Consider the following 15665-nt stretch of genomic DNA (forward strand, 5'->3'; position numbering starts at 1 on the left):
ATTTAAATCATTTGATAGATAAAATGTTTGGCTTAAAACAACCACTCACAAACAAGGTCTAAGATTTTACATAGAATCATAATTTAGAAGCATCTATCAAGGTATATTTCTATGATATTAGAAAAAATACACAAAATTTAAAATAGATACAATTTATCTCAATTTGATTTAATGTTGTTTAGATTTAGGAGATTAGTACAGATCTTAAAGTAAAGAGATCAACTAAATGCTGAAGTTTGATAGAGAAAAGGAATCTTAACAAAGCAATGGGATGAGTGAACCTTCATTAATCACCAACCAATGAGAAGTCACCATTGCTAGGAAAACATTAGTACAAGATACTAATTAAAATAACATAATTATTAGTTTAATCTAACTTAATAGATTAGCATTATCTAATTAGATCTAGAAATATTTAATTAAAAGTCAATTACAAAACACAAATACAAGCAATATTCCTCCTTGAGCCACACATTTACTTTTTCAACATCCTTAGATTAAGCGTATCAAACACACGATACAATGCAAATAAACTTTATGCTAACAAACACATCACGTCGATATGCATAAGCCGGAGCAAATAAAATAATCAAACTAACAAAATATTTGAATGGATATAATTAGAGAACCTCAAAATAAAACAACAAACTATAGGGATGTCTATTGTACAAACTTTACCTCATTTGAGACGTGATATTGAAGAAACAAAAACAAAACAGAGTTTTATACTCGAATGTTGCTAAGATTATCTACATTCAGCCATTTCTCCTCAAAACATAAGATTATAATTTTATATTTACATCATTACCATTATATAAGAATATAATGATTTCCTCCCAAGAGTTGGAGAACATACCTTCGTCTCCACCATGAGCAACCAACCAACCGGATTCCTATCTTCCACAAGGAGCAGTTAATTCTGGATGTTAACAGTATTAGAACACTATTGAGGAAAAAAAAACACAACCTGACCAGAAAACAACTGGATTATATATTATGTGAAATCAAAAGTGTACCTTAAAACCAAGACATCCACCATATGTACATCTTTCCAAGGTTCTTGTGAGAAACTGCTTCAGCAATCAATCTACGAGCCTGTCCTTCTACAGCAAGAGGCAAAGATGGGGCGGCTCCAACACCAACAACAACTCCTTGAAGCCGTGCTTCTATGTTACTGATAGCACGCTGCAATTTTGTTTTTGAAAAGAAAACATTAGAAACACTTAGATAATCATATTATGCACAGATCAAGTTAATGTCAAAGCATCACATAGAATGTTATTGAACTATGGTAGGACAGCAGTTTCATCTATGCTAGTCACATGAGATGAAAATTTCAATCATTGCTAAATAACTAGAACCGGTAATTTAGTGGATGATTTGGAAGGAAAAGAACCACAGAACTTTCCAGGGGAAAAGCTACAGCATTGGAAGAATCAAGGGTTTTGAAAGGAGAGTTTTTACGGAATGAGAATTTTATAATCTTATTGGCATCTTTTAATTTCATGACTATTTGATATTTTGTTACAAGTCACAATTACAGTGAAAGTATATATACATGTAATTTGTTTTTTAGAAAATGTGATTGAATTAAGTGAAACTTCATTTAGTGTAAAATATTTTGTGAACTTTTTTATCCAATTTCTATATTATTACTTTTACCATTTTACCCTCATTTTTGTGCCAAAATTTTCGACTGTGGTCCAGAAATTTTCAGTGATTACAGTTTTTAGTCAAATGTAGATTTTTTTTATCACATTGACAAATTCCCATAACAAAAAAAGCTAAATTTGTTATTGTTTGGCTAGCATAGAAAATGAATGTTTGTTTAACCTGTGCATGAGGGTTCTGAACTTCTACGCCACTAGACTTGTGAGACTTAGTCCATTCCACTAGAGGGTCATGAATGAATGTCTCAAGGATGCTCATTAGGGTTTCCCTGTTCTCCCTTAGAACAGAAAGTGTAATTTCACATATCTTCAAAAAAATGCCCTCATAACCAGTGATGCCCAATCCATCGATCATGTTCTGCACATCCAGAAAGAAAGCAGCATCAAATATTGCATTCTTTATATTTCTTAAGCAACAATAGAAGGTTACACTAAAAAATTAAGTGGAGAACAATCTGTTTGTAAACTTGCAAGATTACAAGACCTCTCAAGCAGCAACAAGTATCACATTTGTTATTTATAAGAAAAAAAATTGGACCAAGATCTTGTTTGATGAATGGTTGTTTGGATATATAACCCCTTATCTCATCATCAATTAAATCATTTACTTTATTTTTTGTAACATTTAAAAGTGCTAAATACAAATACAAATGATAATGACGTCATAACCCAAACAGCCTCAAATAGTCTACTTTTTCAACAAACAATATTTTTATATAAAAAAAACCTACATCAAACCAGCACCAATATTGCATTTTGAAGAGGATATTTCAGAGCAATCCAAAATGACATAATAAGATGACTAATTATTATTTTTTTAATTAAGGAGAACTAGCATGGCACCCCACAACCATTCCCACGCTTCCATTCAAAGCGCTTCCGGTGTGAATCGAACCCGTGACCTTTTTGGTCTCTTAGGTTAACTCTTTCCACCGGGCCACCTTGGTGGGGTATAAGCTGAAGTAATTGATTACCAAATTATATGGACTGAATTTCAAATGCATGATATAGCAGAGATAATCTTTAGATATTATAATTTGATATAAGAAACTGAACTTCCAGGTGCACGTGACTCATGGGTCTACATGCTTTGGTTAAATGATTAAGTTTCTTACCTGGGTCAATCTAAAAGGTACAAGCTCAGGTTTCTCCAATTGCAAGCCTTTGTCAAATAAGCAACTAAAGTCAACATGAACACAATCTCCTGTGGTGGAATCAAAGAGTATATTTTCACCATGTCTATCCCCCAAGCCCACGATATGTCCAACCATTGACCAAACTGCAGTAGTGTGTGCATAAGCAACTCGAGCCCTGAACCAGGCAGCCGGTTCAGGAAATGTTTTCAAAAACCATTTATGGAAAACTGGAGGGAACATGGGAAGTACTTTGTTCCTCAGCATCTCGTCTTCTGGCATTTTACCCTGACATTGATCATAGATTTTTTTTATTTGGGGGTTAGTCTTTTGTCTGTCGAATTTGCCGCAGCTTATATAGATGTCTTGAAGGATTTGTCTGAGCCCACGAGTATGAGGCACCCATTCAACCATTCCACAGTCCTCTGTTAGTGGGATCACTGCAAATGTGCGAATATAAAGCTTCCGACGGCGACTTTCTCTGCCCTTAGTCAATAATCGATTTATCATCGCATTGAACTCCATCATGCGCGCATCTTTACGGAGGTCATCCTTAGGTTTGCATAGGAAAGGACGTTCAATGCCATCACTTCCAAGTAGAATTATCTGGAAGGACAGAAGACAATCAGAATCTGTAAGTTGAGAGCATTACACCATCCTTGATGAACATAACAGAACAGACAAGGCCAACAATATTCTAACTAGAGAAATATCCCTAAAAAGCTATGTTTGGATGTGTATAATTTGATTTAGAATTGAAAATAAAATTATAATTCCAATTTTATAAGAATGGAAATTGAATTACAATTCAATTCTTATGTTTGGAGAAATTACAGAATAACAATTCTGAAGTAGGAAGGAAAACTTAAAAGATCATATATGTTCAACTCCATTGGAATTATAATTCCTTATTTTAAAATTTAAACCATAAACAAACAAAGATTTGAATTTTGACCTCCAATTCAATTCAACCTGAACCAAACATATCCTAAAAGAAGATCAAATCCTACATACAAGTACATTAAATATGATGATTCTATAATAGAAATTACACTAGGTCAGGTTGCTAAAGATCATTTTGGGTAGATATCATCCATGTCAAAAAAGTTGACCAAGTTAATATTTGAATCTAACATCTTACTTTCTTTGGCTTCTGAAGAGATGAAAGTATCTCGGCTTCATCTGTAATTCCTAATATAGTAGGAAGTTCTGTAGCTGAAAAGATATTGGATTTAAGTGAGTCCGTCAGATTAGCGCTGTATGTTGGAAGGTTGGCAGTGAGGGATTGTTGGATGGGCATTATAATATCTAGTGGCATCATCCTCTTCAAGGAACTGAACTCGGTTAAAAGATTGATCGTCTTGGCCTTTGTTTGCCCAGGATGGAAACATAACTTGATTAAATGGTCAACTAGAGCAGGAAACTGTACAAACAAATTATCATTAGAGCTTCCCCGACTTAGTCTTCTACGTGCAGATTGTATGATTTCTGCAGCAGCTTCTCTCCTTGATGTTACTGTGGATTTTGAAACAGCTGCCATAATCCAAAATGCTTGCTGTGGATACTGCTGTAAAACAGAAGTGATAATATCTTTTACCAAACGAACAATATCTTCGTTTTGGTGACAAATTCTAGACACCAGTTGAGGAAGAACTGTTAACCACTGATATGTTGGCAAATCTTTCCTACATCCTCGCATTACTCTCATTACCTGCAATGAAAATGCAAGATGATAAACATAAGTGAAATGGAAACTGAAGAATCTGTATGAATTAAAAATATAGTGATACATAAATCTGCAGGGAAAAATCAATGCTAGAAATAACTACCTTTCCATGAATATCTTTCATATCTTTGTTTGTCGATGAACCACTTCTTTGATAAATGCTCCCAAAGTCAAACCACAGGGTTAACAACCTTGGAAGAGCCTGAAAGAGATTCTTATGGCCTTTGAAAAGACATTTTGCATAGAATAACAACACATCGGGAAGGTATGACCACCAACGCTTTTCAGAATTTAGACATGCAGAAGCTGAAGTTGAAGGGTTTGAGAGTGCCATTCTGTAACCTGGTTCAAGATTCTCTTCCTGTCGCTTTCTAGCATCAACAAGCAACTCATCACAGTATTTAGCCAAATAAAAATATCCTTTCTCCCAGTTAGGTTGTAGTTCCTTCACTCTAGAATAAAGGGCTATAACATCCTCCTTCTGCTTCAACCCAGTATAATGGATCCACTTTGAGTATAAGAGCAGTGTCTTTGCAACATCTAAGTTCTCATTCAAAGCTTCCAAATCAGACTGTAAAGGCAGAGGGTTGATGGGTGCCAAAGAAAGACTGGTAATTGATGACAAAGCAACTGAACCAATAACTTCAACTGGCATATTAAGGAGATTTTGTTGAAGTTCTGCAATGGCGCCATCACATCTCCTGGTGCTCCACAAAAGTTTAGACTTCTCCATATGAACATTCGGTGCTCCTGAAGCTTTTGCCTCTAGAATTACTCTATTTGCTGTCTCATAATGACCAGCTGATCTACAGAGTTTTGCATATTGCAGCCAGCAGTTCCCAACTTGAGCATCAAGACCACTCACCCCAAAAACCAATTTACGGAAGGCCAACAGTGGCTCCCTAGTCCAGATAGATGGTTGCGTAAATCTAAGGCGGTTTTCCCAGTTTTCTACTACTTTGGAAAATCCAGTCTCACCCAGATAGAATGATTTCTCCAAGAAAGACTCACCTGCAAGTAGAGTCTGGAAGTCTTCCATTTCCCGGAGCATATGAAGTTTTACAATAAATGGATAAGCTCGTGCATACGAGTCCATGCCTGCAGCAGCAAGAGGAGGAATAAGAGATTGCTTTGAAAGTGCAATTCTCTCAGAAACAGCAAATTGATCTTTCTCCATCAATGACTGAAGGATCTTTGCAACATCCATATCAAAAGAAGCATTACTCTCTGAGCTGCTACAAAGTAAACCATCTCCATCAGCTCCATCAAGGTATTCATCCATCATATCCCACTTTCCCAACCTCCAAGCTGCTTGCACACCTTGCATGCACCATGTCTTCTTATACTGAGGAACCCTCGATACCAATCCATCTACATGAGTAACCATAGCCTGCAAATGACACATGTTTAACAGACAATCAAGGACATCTGAATGCCTATACACAGAAGTGGATTCCATCTGCAAAGCCTGCTCACAAGAGGTCAGAACTTCAGCCCAATTTCCCGCTTTCTTGTTTATTAATAATTGGTCTTGTAAGCTTTTGGTATTCCGAAGACATACCAAACCTGATAGTCCATCTGGCTCATCCATATTGCTGTATATTTCTAGCAGGAAAGAAACATCTTCATCGTCAAATATGCCACTTCTCTCAGCTGCTGGATTAAACGACCCTGACATGTTCCTTACTTGACACTCAAAATATTGCAAGGACCTAGCATAAGCTTGGCACTTGAAGGAGGCCTTAGCTAGGGTAACTTTTGGAATTGCATCCAGAAGCTCAGAAACATACTTACATTGTACCAGAAGTTGGTTTACTTCAATGGAAGAATTATTAATCTGATCCTTTAACTTGGAAGCTTGTTGCTTAGAGTTATTGGGTTGAAGAGTCTGGGAAAATGCAACATCATGTTCAACATCATCAACCCATTGACCAAGATTATCAAGAAGTGTGAACACGGCCTGAATACATAATTCACTTTTTCGATAACTGACTGTATTAACTGGAGTAATGCTCTTCCCTGATATGGCAGCATCAAGAACAGATAAAATCTCTTCCGTAATGCCTTGACGTGCCTCCTCAGAGCCATAGCAAACAACATCAAGCACTAAATATGGAAGAAGGTAAATTGCTGTTTGGATATCATGCCGTACGATACCTCTACAAGCATTGAAGATACTTGCTCGAGAGCCAGTTGCATGAACAGCCAATTTTCTTATCCAGAAAAATATCCATCTTCTAAATGACATTGAAGACCGGTAAATAGGACCAGAAGAAGCCGAATCTATGACATTTGGAAGCTGAAATCTGGAGGTTAAACAAGGAGCAATTATCTCTTTTATATAATCAGAGAAACGATCCCATAATCTTTGACCCCTTGTATGCTCTTGATTGGAATCACAGATACGCTTGGTTTCAGAAGAAGAGATCTTTTGAGCCTTAGACTTGATAGTAGGTAATCTTGAAACAGTGACATTTTCATCTAGTGATGCCTCACAACCTGCAACTTTCAGCAGCTCCTGTATAGCCAATGCAGCTGAGTCTTGGACAATGGTGTCAGGTGCAGCTCTAAAAGCCCTTGCCAGATGCATGTGGATTAACTCAAAAATCAGATCATCATCTGAACATGCAATTTTGAAACGGCGGCTTGTGAAACCCTTAACTTTAGCAGGATCAACTGCACCTACTGCTCCAAGACAATCAGCACAGACGAGTTTTAGTCGCTGCCCTACCAAAGACCTTGATTCGTCTGCACATCCTCTGAGCAAGGAGATAATCAAAGAACTAAGAACATCAATATCTGAGCCCACTTCACCAAGGGCAAAGGATGTAACTTCCTCCCTTCTCTGGTTCAGCAATTTGCTCAGCTCGCAAGCCACCATATACCTAACGTTTAAATTCTCATGGTTTAAGCCATCGATGATATTACGTAGTTGATCCTTCAATGTTAATGATTCACGTGATTCTTGCATAATTTTGTTCACCTTTGCAAGAGCAGGAATATTGGGAAGAAGAGGAAACTCGCAGATGTGCTGATTCAGGATACTTTTGTTGTCACACACAAGTTCCTCTAAGATTTCCACAATTTTACTCAAATTTATTGAAGGATTTTCTTTCTCTTGCTCTAACAAGGGGATGAGAGCAGCAAAAACTTGAGAAATTACATGTTTCCAACAAGATGGAGACATCTTTATTAATTGCTTGATAAAAGAATGCAAGACATAAAGACCCTCATCCTGGAGTTCTTCCTTGCCAATGGCATGCAAGAGCAGAACAAGAAGTTTTGGAACATAAGTACCAAGATGTGAACCCATCATATTGATCAGCATTGCAATACGTTTTACGGCTTGTTTTTGTTGTGAAAGATCGTCTGAATGGAGCATCTTTCTGTCAATACTGTTAAGAAGACCAACAAAATGATTTCTCAAAAATCCAGGAAGATCATCATTACCTACGAGAATCCTTGCAATCTCTTGTATTATCTCAGGGACTCTATCCAGCCTGTCAGCATAACCAGTAGGAAATATAAATCACTAAGTCACTTACTTGACTGATTAAATAACGTAAAGGATAGAAGAAAACTAAAGCTACATACATTATCAGACATCATGATCAGTAAGATAGGATTAGAAGAATTGGGCCTTGTTTGAAGCGGGTTATTTGAGATTAATTTCAAATAACTCACTAACCAATCAACAAACCAAAATACCGAAATGTCCTTTATTTTTATATATTTATAGACCTAATATCTTTTTACCCAAATAACCTGATTTTCAATAGCCTACATCAAACAATATTATTTGGAAATAACCATTTGGTTAGTCAAATAACCCTAGATCAAACAAGGCCCTGGAAATAAGAAGGTAGAGGCCAATCATAATCTGAATCACAGAAATCCTTTGGAGTCTTGTAATATTCCTGAATTAGTGTTAGACATTACAATAAGCAAGAACTTAGTTTCTTTTTCTTAGAATCAAGAAATTGCCAAGCCCTTGCATACCTTTTACTTGGATCACCAGAATCACATTCTGTGAAGCACACAAGTTCATCAAGAAGTGCAGGTAACGCAGCAGCAAAAATTTCTTGCTTACCAGATCCTGTATGTTCGTGGTAAAATCTCAAAGCAGCGAGTAATTTCTGGCCATCAGCCTCATTGAGTGCAAAGGCAAGCACTTTAGGCAGCCAAGTAACAACAAGCTGCACCATATCTGTTTTCAGACACTTTGCCAATTCATACAAGATGATGACTGCTTGATCGTTATCCTGATGAGAGACAATGAGCTTTGGAATAACAACAGGAACTATTCTCTTCACAAGCTCTTCAATCTGAACGACAAGAACAGCCTCTGCAAACTCTTTCACTAATTCAGGCTGGCTGGTAAGCCCGTCTGATAGATAATCATACAATTCATCCCGAACATGAATTACTTTTGAAAGGATTTGTTCTAAACCTCCTTTAACATGGAAATAGCAAGCTTTACATATTAACTTGGGGGCTTCCATTCGCACAGCTACAAATGGACTGTTAAGCTGATTAACTAGCAAAATAAGAGAGAGCAAGAACACCTTATTATAAATGTCAACGGATGTCATAATCTCCGTAATTGCTTCCATAATTGACACTATGATTTGGGGGTCCTCAGCAGCTTCCAGAGCATTTTTCACCTTGCCTAAAAACCTATGTTCCTTGCTTTCACTTGACACCTCCTCATCAAATAAGCAATCCAAAATTTGCTCATCTAGGAAGAAGCCAAACTTCACGCTGAATGCTTCTCTTACTGCTTTGTTTTTGTGAATAAGTAGGATATCGATGCACATAGCCCATTCAGATTTTGCTTTAAGCAAACTACCTCTTGTTCCATGGGAAATGATTCTTTGCATCGCTTCAATACAAGCAACTTGCACATCCTCAGAGGTCTCATCAAAAAGAAGCTTAAAGAAAAGTGATTGTAGATTAATATAGTTGATATCAAAAAAAGAATTTGCCACATGGTATTCCGATAGATGCATCAACACTGGATAAAGGTTTTGGTCATCGAAGGTTTTCCTTTCACATTTTGAACAATAGAATCCTCTTAACAAATTTACAGTCCAAATATGAGTCTCCGTTTCCTTCTTCATATATAATTTGCATTTTCTTTCACCAAAACCATCTAAGCCATTATAAGACCCGCAGAGGCATGCCAGGTATCCAAGACATGGGGGAATCACTTTCTTAACATTGTCACTTTTCTCTTTCCCGAGTAATCTGCAATTAAAATGATTAAACATATAAACAGTCAGGTTCAGTGATACTTACTGCGAACTCTATTTTGAACTCAAATACAGACTAGAAACTCCATTGTAAATTTGTAGGATGCATATTGACACCAAATAATATTTCTTCTATAAGTAGCATTGGCAAAGAGAAATTTATCATCACTGTTATTAAGAACACAAGTTTTATACAGGAAAAATAGTTACACTCTTCATCAATCTACTTCTCAAACAACTAATTTCATTTCAAAAGTTTGTTCTATATCAATGAGATGCAAAAATAATGAATTATATTAGCATATTTCCACGAAACTTGTCATTTGCCTCACTATAAATAGTTTTCAATGATATGCCAATTTTGTAAATAACTCAAGTAAAAATCTAATGATATCTTGACAATTGTCATTTGCCTCACTATAAATAGTTTTCAATGATATGCCAATTTTGTAAATAACTCAAGTAAAAATCTAATGATATCTTGACAATTTAGCACACAGTAACTTCAGGAAAGCAGCGGATAAACAACCTTTCCTGGATTTATGTGTACTTATGAGAATTAATCATGTCCCAACAGAAAAAAGGATATATACACACACACACATATATATATTAACTCACAATTAAACATACTACTGTCTTTTGTTACTTACTGCAGAATTCTGAATATGCGAGTCATTAAAGAAAAACCTGACCACAGCACTATTAATGGCAGTGAACCAATAGCTTCTTTTCTGACTTCTTCATCTTCATCTTTAAGACTCATATCTAAAATATCAAGATCATCTCCACATTCTGACAAACATCCCATCTTGGATAGAACTAGGAGAGCCAGAGATTTTGTCTTCCGCATGTAATAAGGCTCACAAACGGCAAGAGTGTGGGTCCAGGGAAGTCTCAGCAACGGCATAAAATCTTTTACATTACCCATAATCCAAAAAACTTTTTTGTCCTCAGAAAGGAAGCCTGCCGCATAGTTACATAGGTCACATTAGAAAAGGACGAAAGAAATGAGGCAATAAAATCAAGGAGACAAGACCAGAAGAATATATTAATATGTTTCAATGGTAAATCCTATAAGGTTTAGAAAAGCATGACATGCTTATCTTTCTCAGCAAAATAAAAAAAAAACATATATGAAATTTTACACAGGTTAAGACTAGGAAAGTAAAATCCTTTTAAATTTATGAATTTTCTCATTCCAATTTAACAGAAAAAATGAAAAAAGTTTACTTAACATGTTCACCCTTTTCCATGTGGATAAAGCCCATAGGAAGCAATGCATTAGAGAAGAATTATCTAACCTAAACCAAAAAGAAATCCTTGGGTGCATTTAATTGAAAATGCTCATTTACCAACTACACTCAACATGATACTGAATCTTCTACGAAGCTGTGTTGTCACGTTAAATGACATAAAGAACATTCAATTTTGAAAAATAAAATAAAGCTGATAATTCCACATACTTTGGGTGAACAATATGCTGTTAACTGCTTCCAGAAAGATGCATAGATCAAATGTAATTGAGCTTCTTTCTATCGCCTGCAAAATAGATCTCAATTAAATGAGAAGATGGTGTAGTGAACTTTAACATGTATAATACCTACCTGCTCGCACATCCAAGGGACCCATGCATAAATCTGCTGAAAGATGTCATGTGAAATGTTTGCTCGAGGATAAATAGAAAAGGCTATACCAAGAATGCTAAGAGCTGTTAGGGATACTTCGGGTGTTAATATGTTAGTTTTATCAACAGGAGGATTAAGAAATACAACCAAAGAAGCAAGTGACTTGCGCATGCACTCAGCATATTCTTCTTCCCTTTTGAGAGTAAATCTATAAGTGCTCTTAAGCACATTGTCAAAGGTATCATTAGATGCCTTATCTTCTTGGTGTATCTTTTGACGTTTTATCTTTAAGATGTCTGTACCATGAAGTGGCCTTTTCCCCTCGCTTTTTGAGATCCTTGATTGGTTAGGAACTGAGATTGATAAATGTTTGTCACCATCATTGTTTCTTGGCTTCGGAACAATATCAGGAAAAATAAGAGGAAAAGCTGCTTGAATGCAATCTACAATTTCTATACAGACATTTGGTGAACAAAGCAAATGGAGAAGAGTTTCAGGCCTCCAAACATGAATAGAGCAGTTTTTTACAATTCGGACGTACGCACTACACAAAGCAGCCTGGAAAAAACCAAATAAATCCAACATACATTGGTTAAGACTTCTTTATCAACCAAAGAATTCCACCTACTCAAAAGAAATCAACAATGACATCACCTTAAGCTCTGGACTTTCTGTTCGCAGCATAGCTTGTGGAAAAACAGCAATCAAATCTTCTGCAGTCAACTTGACTATGTCATCAGCACAACTTGAATGCAATGCATGAAGGCATCCCCCCATTGAGGAATCATATGCTCGGTTTCTGCAAATTTAGGTTACTTTAATATCCTTGGTAAGAAAAGAGAAGTAACAAGATTAGATTTCTTCATTAGTTTTCCTCAAAAACATCACTTTCTACTTTGACGATTTTCCAATTTGATTTTGATTGTGACAAATAACAGTTTTCAAATAGGCTCATTGAACTCTCAGAAGTAGTGTAGAAAATATTCTAGAAAATAAAAGGAACTAAGACATAAATAAACTCTATTTATCCATGTCTTGCATACATTTTCTTTTCATGGTCCTACATTCTTACACTAAGACATAATATAAATTAGCTTATGTGTCTCCTAATTTGGTGCATCTTGCTTTTTCCATCAAATCTCAGCATTTCATTTCAAACCCAAATGAGAAAGGAAAGAGGAGCCCCCTAACTGGAACTTCAATAACATATTTTTTACTTGTGATAGAAAAAATGGAAAAGAAAAGGCAGACTCCTAGGTGTATAGTCTGAAACAGCTCTTGTCGTGATCTGAATGGCAGGGGGGAAACACAACATACTTGGCAGACTTAGGAAATATGAACAATAAAATCAAATATTTCATTCAGCTAAGAAAGAGAAATCTCAGATACTAGAGCTTGAACCTGAATGATGGAATTCCCTCTTCATCTTCATCTAGTATAGCCACTATGGAGTGAATTAGTCTCTCACTAGGAACAACTTCATAGTCTATTACAGTCCTTGTGATACGAGCAAAATCAAAACATGCCTTGCAGGACAGATTTTAGAAATTTACAAGATTAGTTTTTATGTCCCAATAAAGAGTAGTAATTCTTACAAGACAAATAGAAAATAGGAAACCATTGTGAAAAATGACACCAACCATGTGCAAGTCAGCATCTCCATAACACATGAGTATGAATACATGTGAAAAAAAAGTAATGTTGATGAGGCCTTCAACATATAGAGTTCCATCAGTCAAACATTTACATATAAGCTTTATAATCCAAGTAGCGAATGGAAGCCACCTCTGTTTGCCCGTTAGGTCAATCATAACACCAGGATGACCAGTAGATTTGCAATCAGGAAGACCAGTAGGAACAGTTTCTTCATTGGAAATACCACTATAGGAACCACTTAAACACTTTAAACGTACTTTTCCCAATATGTCAGGACAACATGAAGTTACATAGACGACATCTGAGCCAAATAGAGACTTATATTAGAGATTAATATACTTAAACATCATAAGAGGGAAGTTGATTTTGAGATTGATAGTTATTTATAAAATAATAAATAAATTTGAAAAATGATCACATAACTAATACTATTGGATCAAATAGTATAAGTGTTACATAAATCAAATCTCAGATCAAATCAATATGACAATATAGACTTAACGAAATCCCTCTAGTCGGCTTTCACTTACTATACCCCAGATTCATATAAGCTTTAGTGATAAAAATAAGGCCTACTATTGTTGTGAGAAGCAAATAAAGAAGATTTAATTAACTCTTGCAGTGAATTTATTCATACCTTTAACAACCAGCATTATGTCCACAAAAAACTGACGATATGCATCACGATCTCCAGTGCGCAAAAGGGATATATAAGATCCCATTGTTTCAAAAACAACACCGTGTCGAGAGCTAAAAAAGATGTGTTAAGAGAGAAAACTAGATTTACCACATTATTTTGGATAAGGTAAAGAAGAAGAAAAGCACAATGTTTATATCTTTAGAAATATAGCATGAACAATGACACTACCTACCACCATGTAGGTCATTATGACTGCTGGTTATTGTGAAATAGACAGTTGGTAAACCAGGCCAACCAAAATGTAGCGGAAATAGATGCTTCAAAGAGTCGTACACAAATATATAAGCTCATTTTCTCAAAGTAATGATTTTCAAGTTATTCAAAAGTAAAACATGTAATTATGATATTCTCGTATATTTAACGCTTCCTTGTTGGACAACTTTTTTTTCAATTGAGACTGAAATTACAAGCATTTATATGCCTAAAATTGTTACCATAGAAAGCCAGACATAAAGTGAGTGCATGTCGCTACAACAATGTGATTCATATCTATCATAAGGGAATAACTATGTGCTTGACACTGCCTGTTGTTTAAACACTGATCTTTGACATAAGTAAGGATTTGGTATGAAGTGGAAGATCAAGGACAACAAATGATTCACAAACTTGACTGCCAAAAAAGATAATGATCTTGCTTAATTTGGTTCTTGATAAACAGGTTTTGGACCATACTCAAAAGTCAATGTTTAGAATGTTAAGAAAATTGTCCTACTATATTCAGTACCTTATTAACTGTTCCGACAAAAGAGACTACTGATCACATGTATTAACCAACTAGCTTAATTAATTGATTGAAGCACTTTTCAGCATCTTGATTGTTAGCTACTTATACTAACAATATCATTTAAGACAATCCGATCTAGATACTTCCAGAACAAAGCATCCCATATTTATCTTCTACCCAATGTCAAACCTTGCATATTTTCCAATGTCATCCTCGACAAAAATTCGATTGAAGAAAAACTAAACCCATTTTTTTTAATATGTACTTAAAACCTCAGTGGGTTCCAATAAGTAAATAAGGATATTTCGGAATGCATAAACATATACTTACCGAAATGCTGGTTCAGCAAAGAATGGCAAAATGCGTCCAATAACAGGCAATACAGAAGAGGGTTTTCCGTGATAGAAAACCCCTGGGAAGTTCTTTGCGATATGATTCAATAGCTTCAGAACGGCTATGACCTCTCTCTCGTTGGCTATTCGGCGAGAATGAGAATGCAAAGAAAGAAAGTAACAAGCCTGATCAGTCAAACATGACCAGAGAGATTAAATTTTATAGCTTTATAAGTAATTATACCAGTAGAAGAAGGGACTACATAATCATCCACTAGTTTGGGAATGACAGCACGGAATCTGGTGTTAAGCGCTTCGTCGTCTTCCTTACTGGGAGGCGTAGATGGAGAAGCTGCAATTCGTTCTCGGAGTTCATGAATCAGACTCGAAAGATTCGACATTACTGAAACCTCCCGCCTTCCTCTTCTCTCTTCTTCCCTCCCTTCCTCCTCTTTGAAATGAGTAAAGTTTAGACAAAAGAACTTGTAAGAAAAGCTTAACAGGTAAAGCTCATTTTTGTCCTCCAACTATTATAACTTGTGATTTTCGATTCTGAAGTTTTTTACATTATAGTTTTCATATTTCATAATTATAAAGACATTTGTTTCTATGTATCTAGTTCTATAAATAGGACACATAGAAACATCGTAAAGTAATCCCTTTGATAAACAATAATACATTCTCTCGTTGTTATCTCTCTTGTTCATTATCTTGTATGTTTATAACATATTATCAGCACGATAACTCTCGATCCTGAAGCAAAGGTCGAAGACTCCCTCCTTGTCTGTGGTAGCCAAATTTTCGCACCTCATTTGTGAGAACCAAATCGATCAAGATTGACAAC

At 35.8% G+C, this 15665-nt stretch overlaps 1 protein-coding gene across 1 annotated transcript; it reads right to left on the reverse strand.

Moving 5' to 3' along the window:
* Positions 1-611: 611 nt before the first annotated feature.
* On the reverse strand, positions 612-15257 carry LOC124914377 (serine/threonine-protein kinase ATR). Its single transcript, XM_047454914.1, has 16 exons — positions 15066-15257; positions 14820-14964; positions 13703-13815; positions 13050-13366; positions 12811-12935; positions 12064-12208; positions 11389-11967; positions 11248-11323; positions 10435-10747; positions 8529-9776; positions 4633-8029; positions 3945-4514; positions 2786-3409; positions 1834-2028; positions 1017-1185; positions 612-919 (listed from the first exon to the last, which is right to left on the reverse strand). The coding sequence occupies exons 1-15, from the start codon at positions 15220-15222 to the stop codon at positions 1018-1020; spliced, it is 8172 nt and encodes a 2723-aa protein (XP_047310870.1). The 5' UTR covers positions 15223-15257; the 3' UTR covers positions 612-919; position 1017.
* Positions 15258-15665: the final 408 nt, after the last annotated feature.

The sequence above is a fragment of the Impatiens glandulifera genome, chromosome 9, assembly GCF_907164915.1.
Source record: "Impatiens glandulifera chromosome 9, dImpGla2.1, whole genome shotgun sequence".
Lineage (NCBI taxonomy): Eukaryota > Viridiplantae > Streptophyta > Magnoliopsida > Ericales > Balsaminaceae > Impatiens > Impatiens glandulifera.

Bases quoted from the DNA above. Each gene is read 5' to 3' on its own strand.
- LOC124914377 (XM_047454914.1), bottom strand. From the start codon at position 15,222: ATGTCGAATCTTTCGAGTCTGATTCATGAACTCCGAGAACGAATTGCA. The intron at 11,968-12,063 runs GTGATGTCATTG...GGTTTTTTCCAG, and splicing joins CAGAAAGTCCAGAGCTTAAG to GCTGCTTTGTGTAGTGCGTA. The intron at 3,410-3,944 runs GTAAGATGTTAG...CTGTCCTTCCAG, and splicing joins CTCTTCAGAAGCCAAAGAAA to ATAATTCTACTTGGAAGTGA.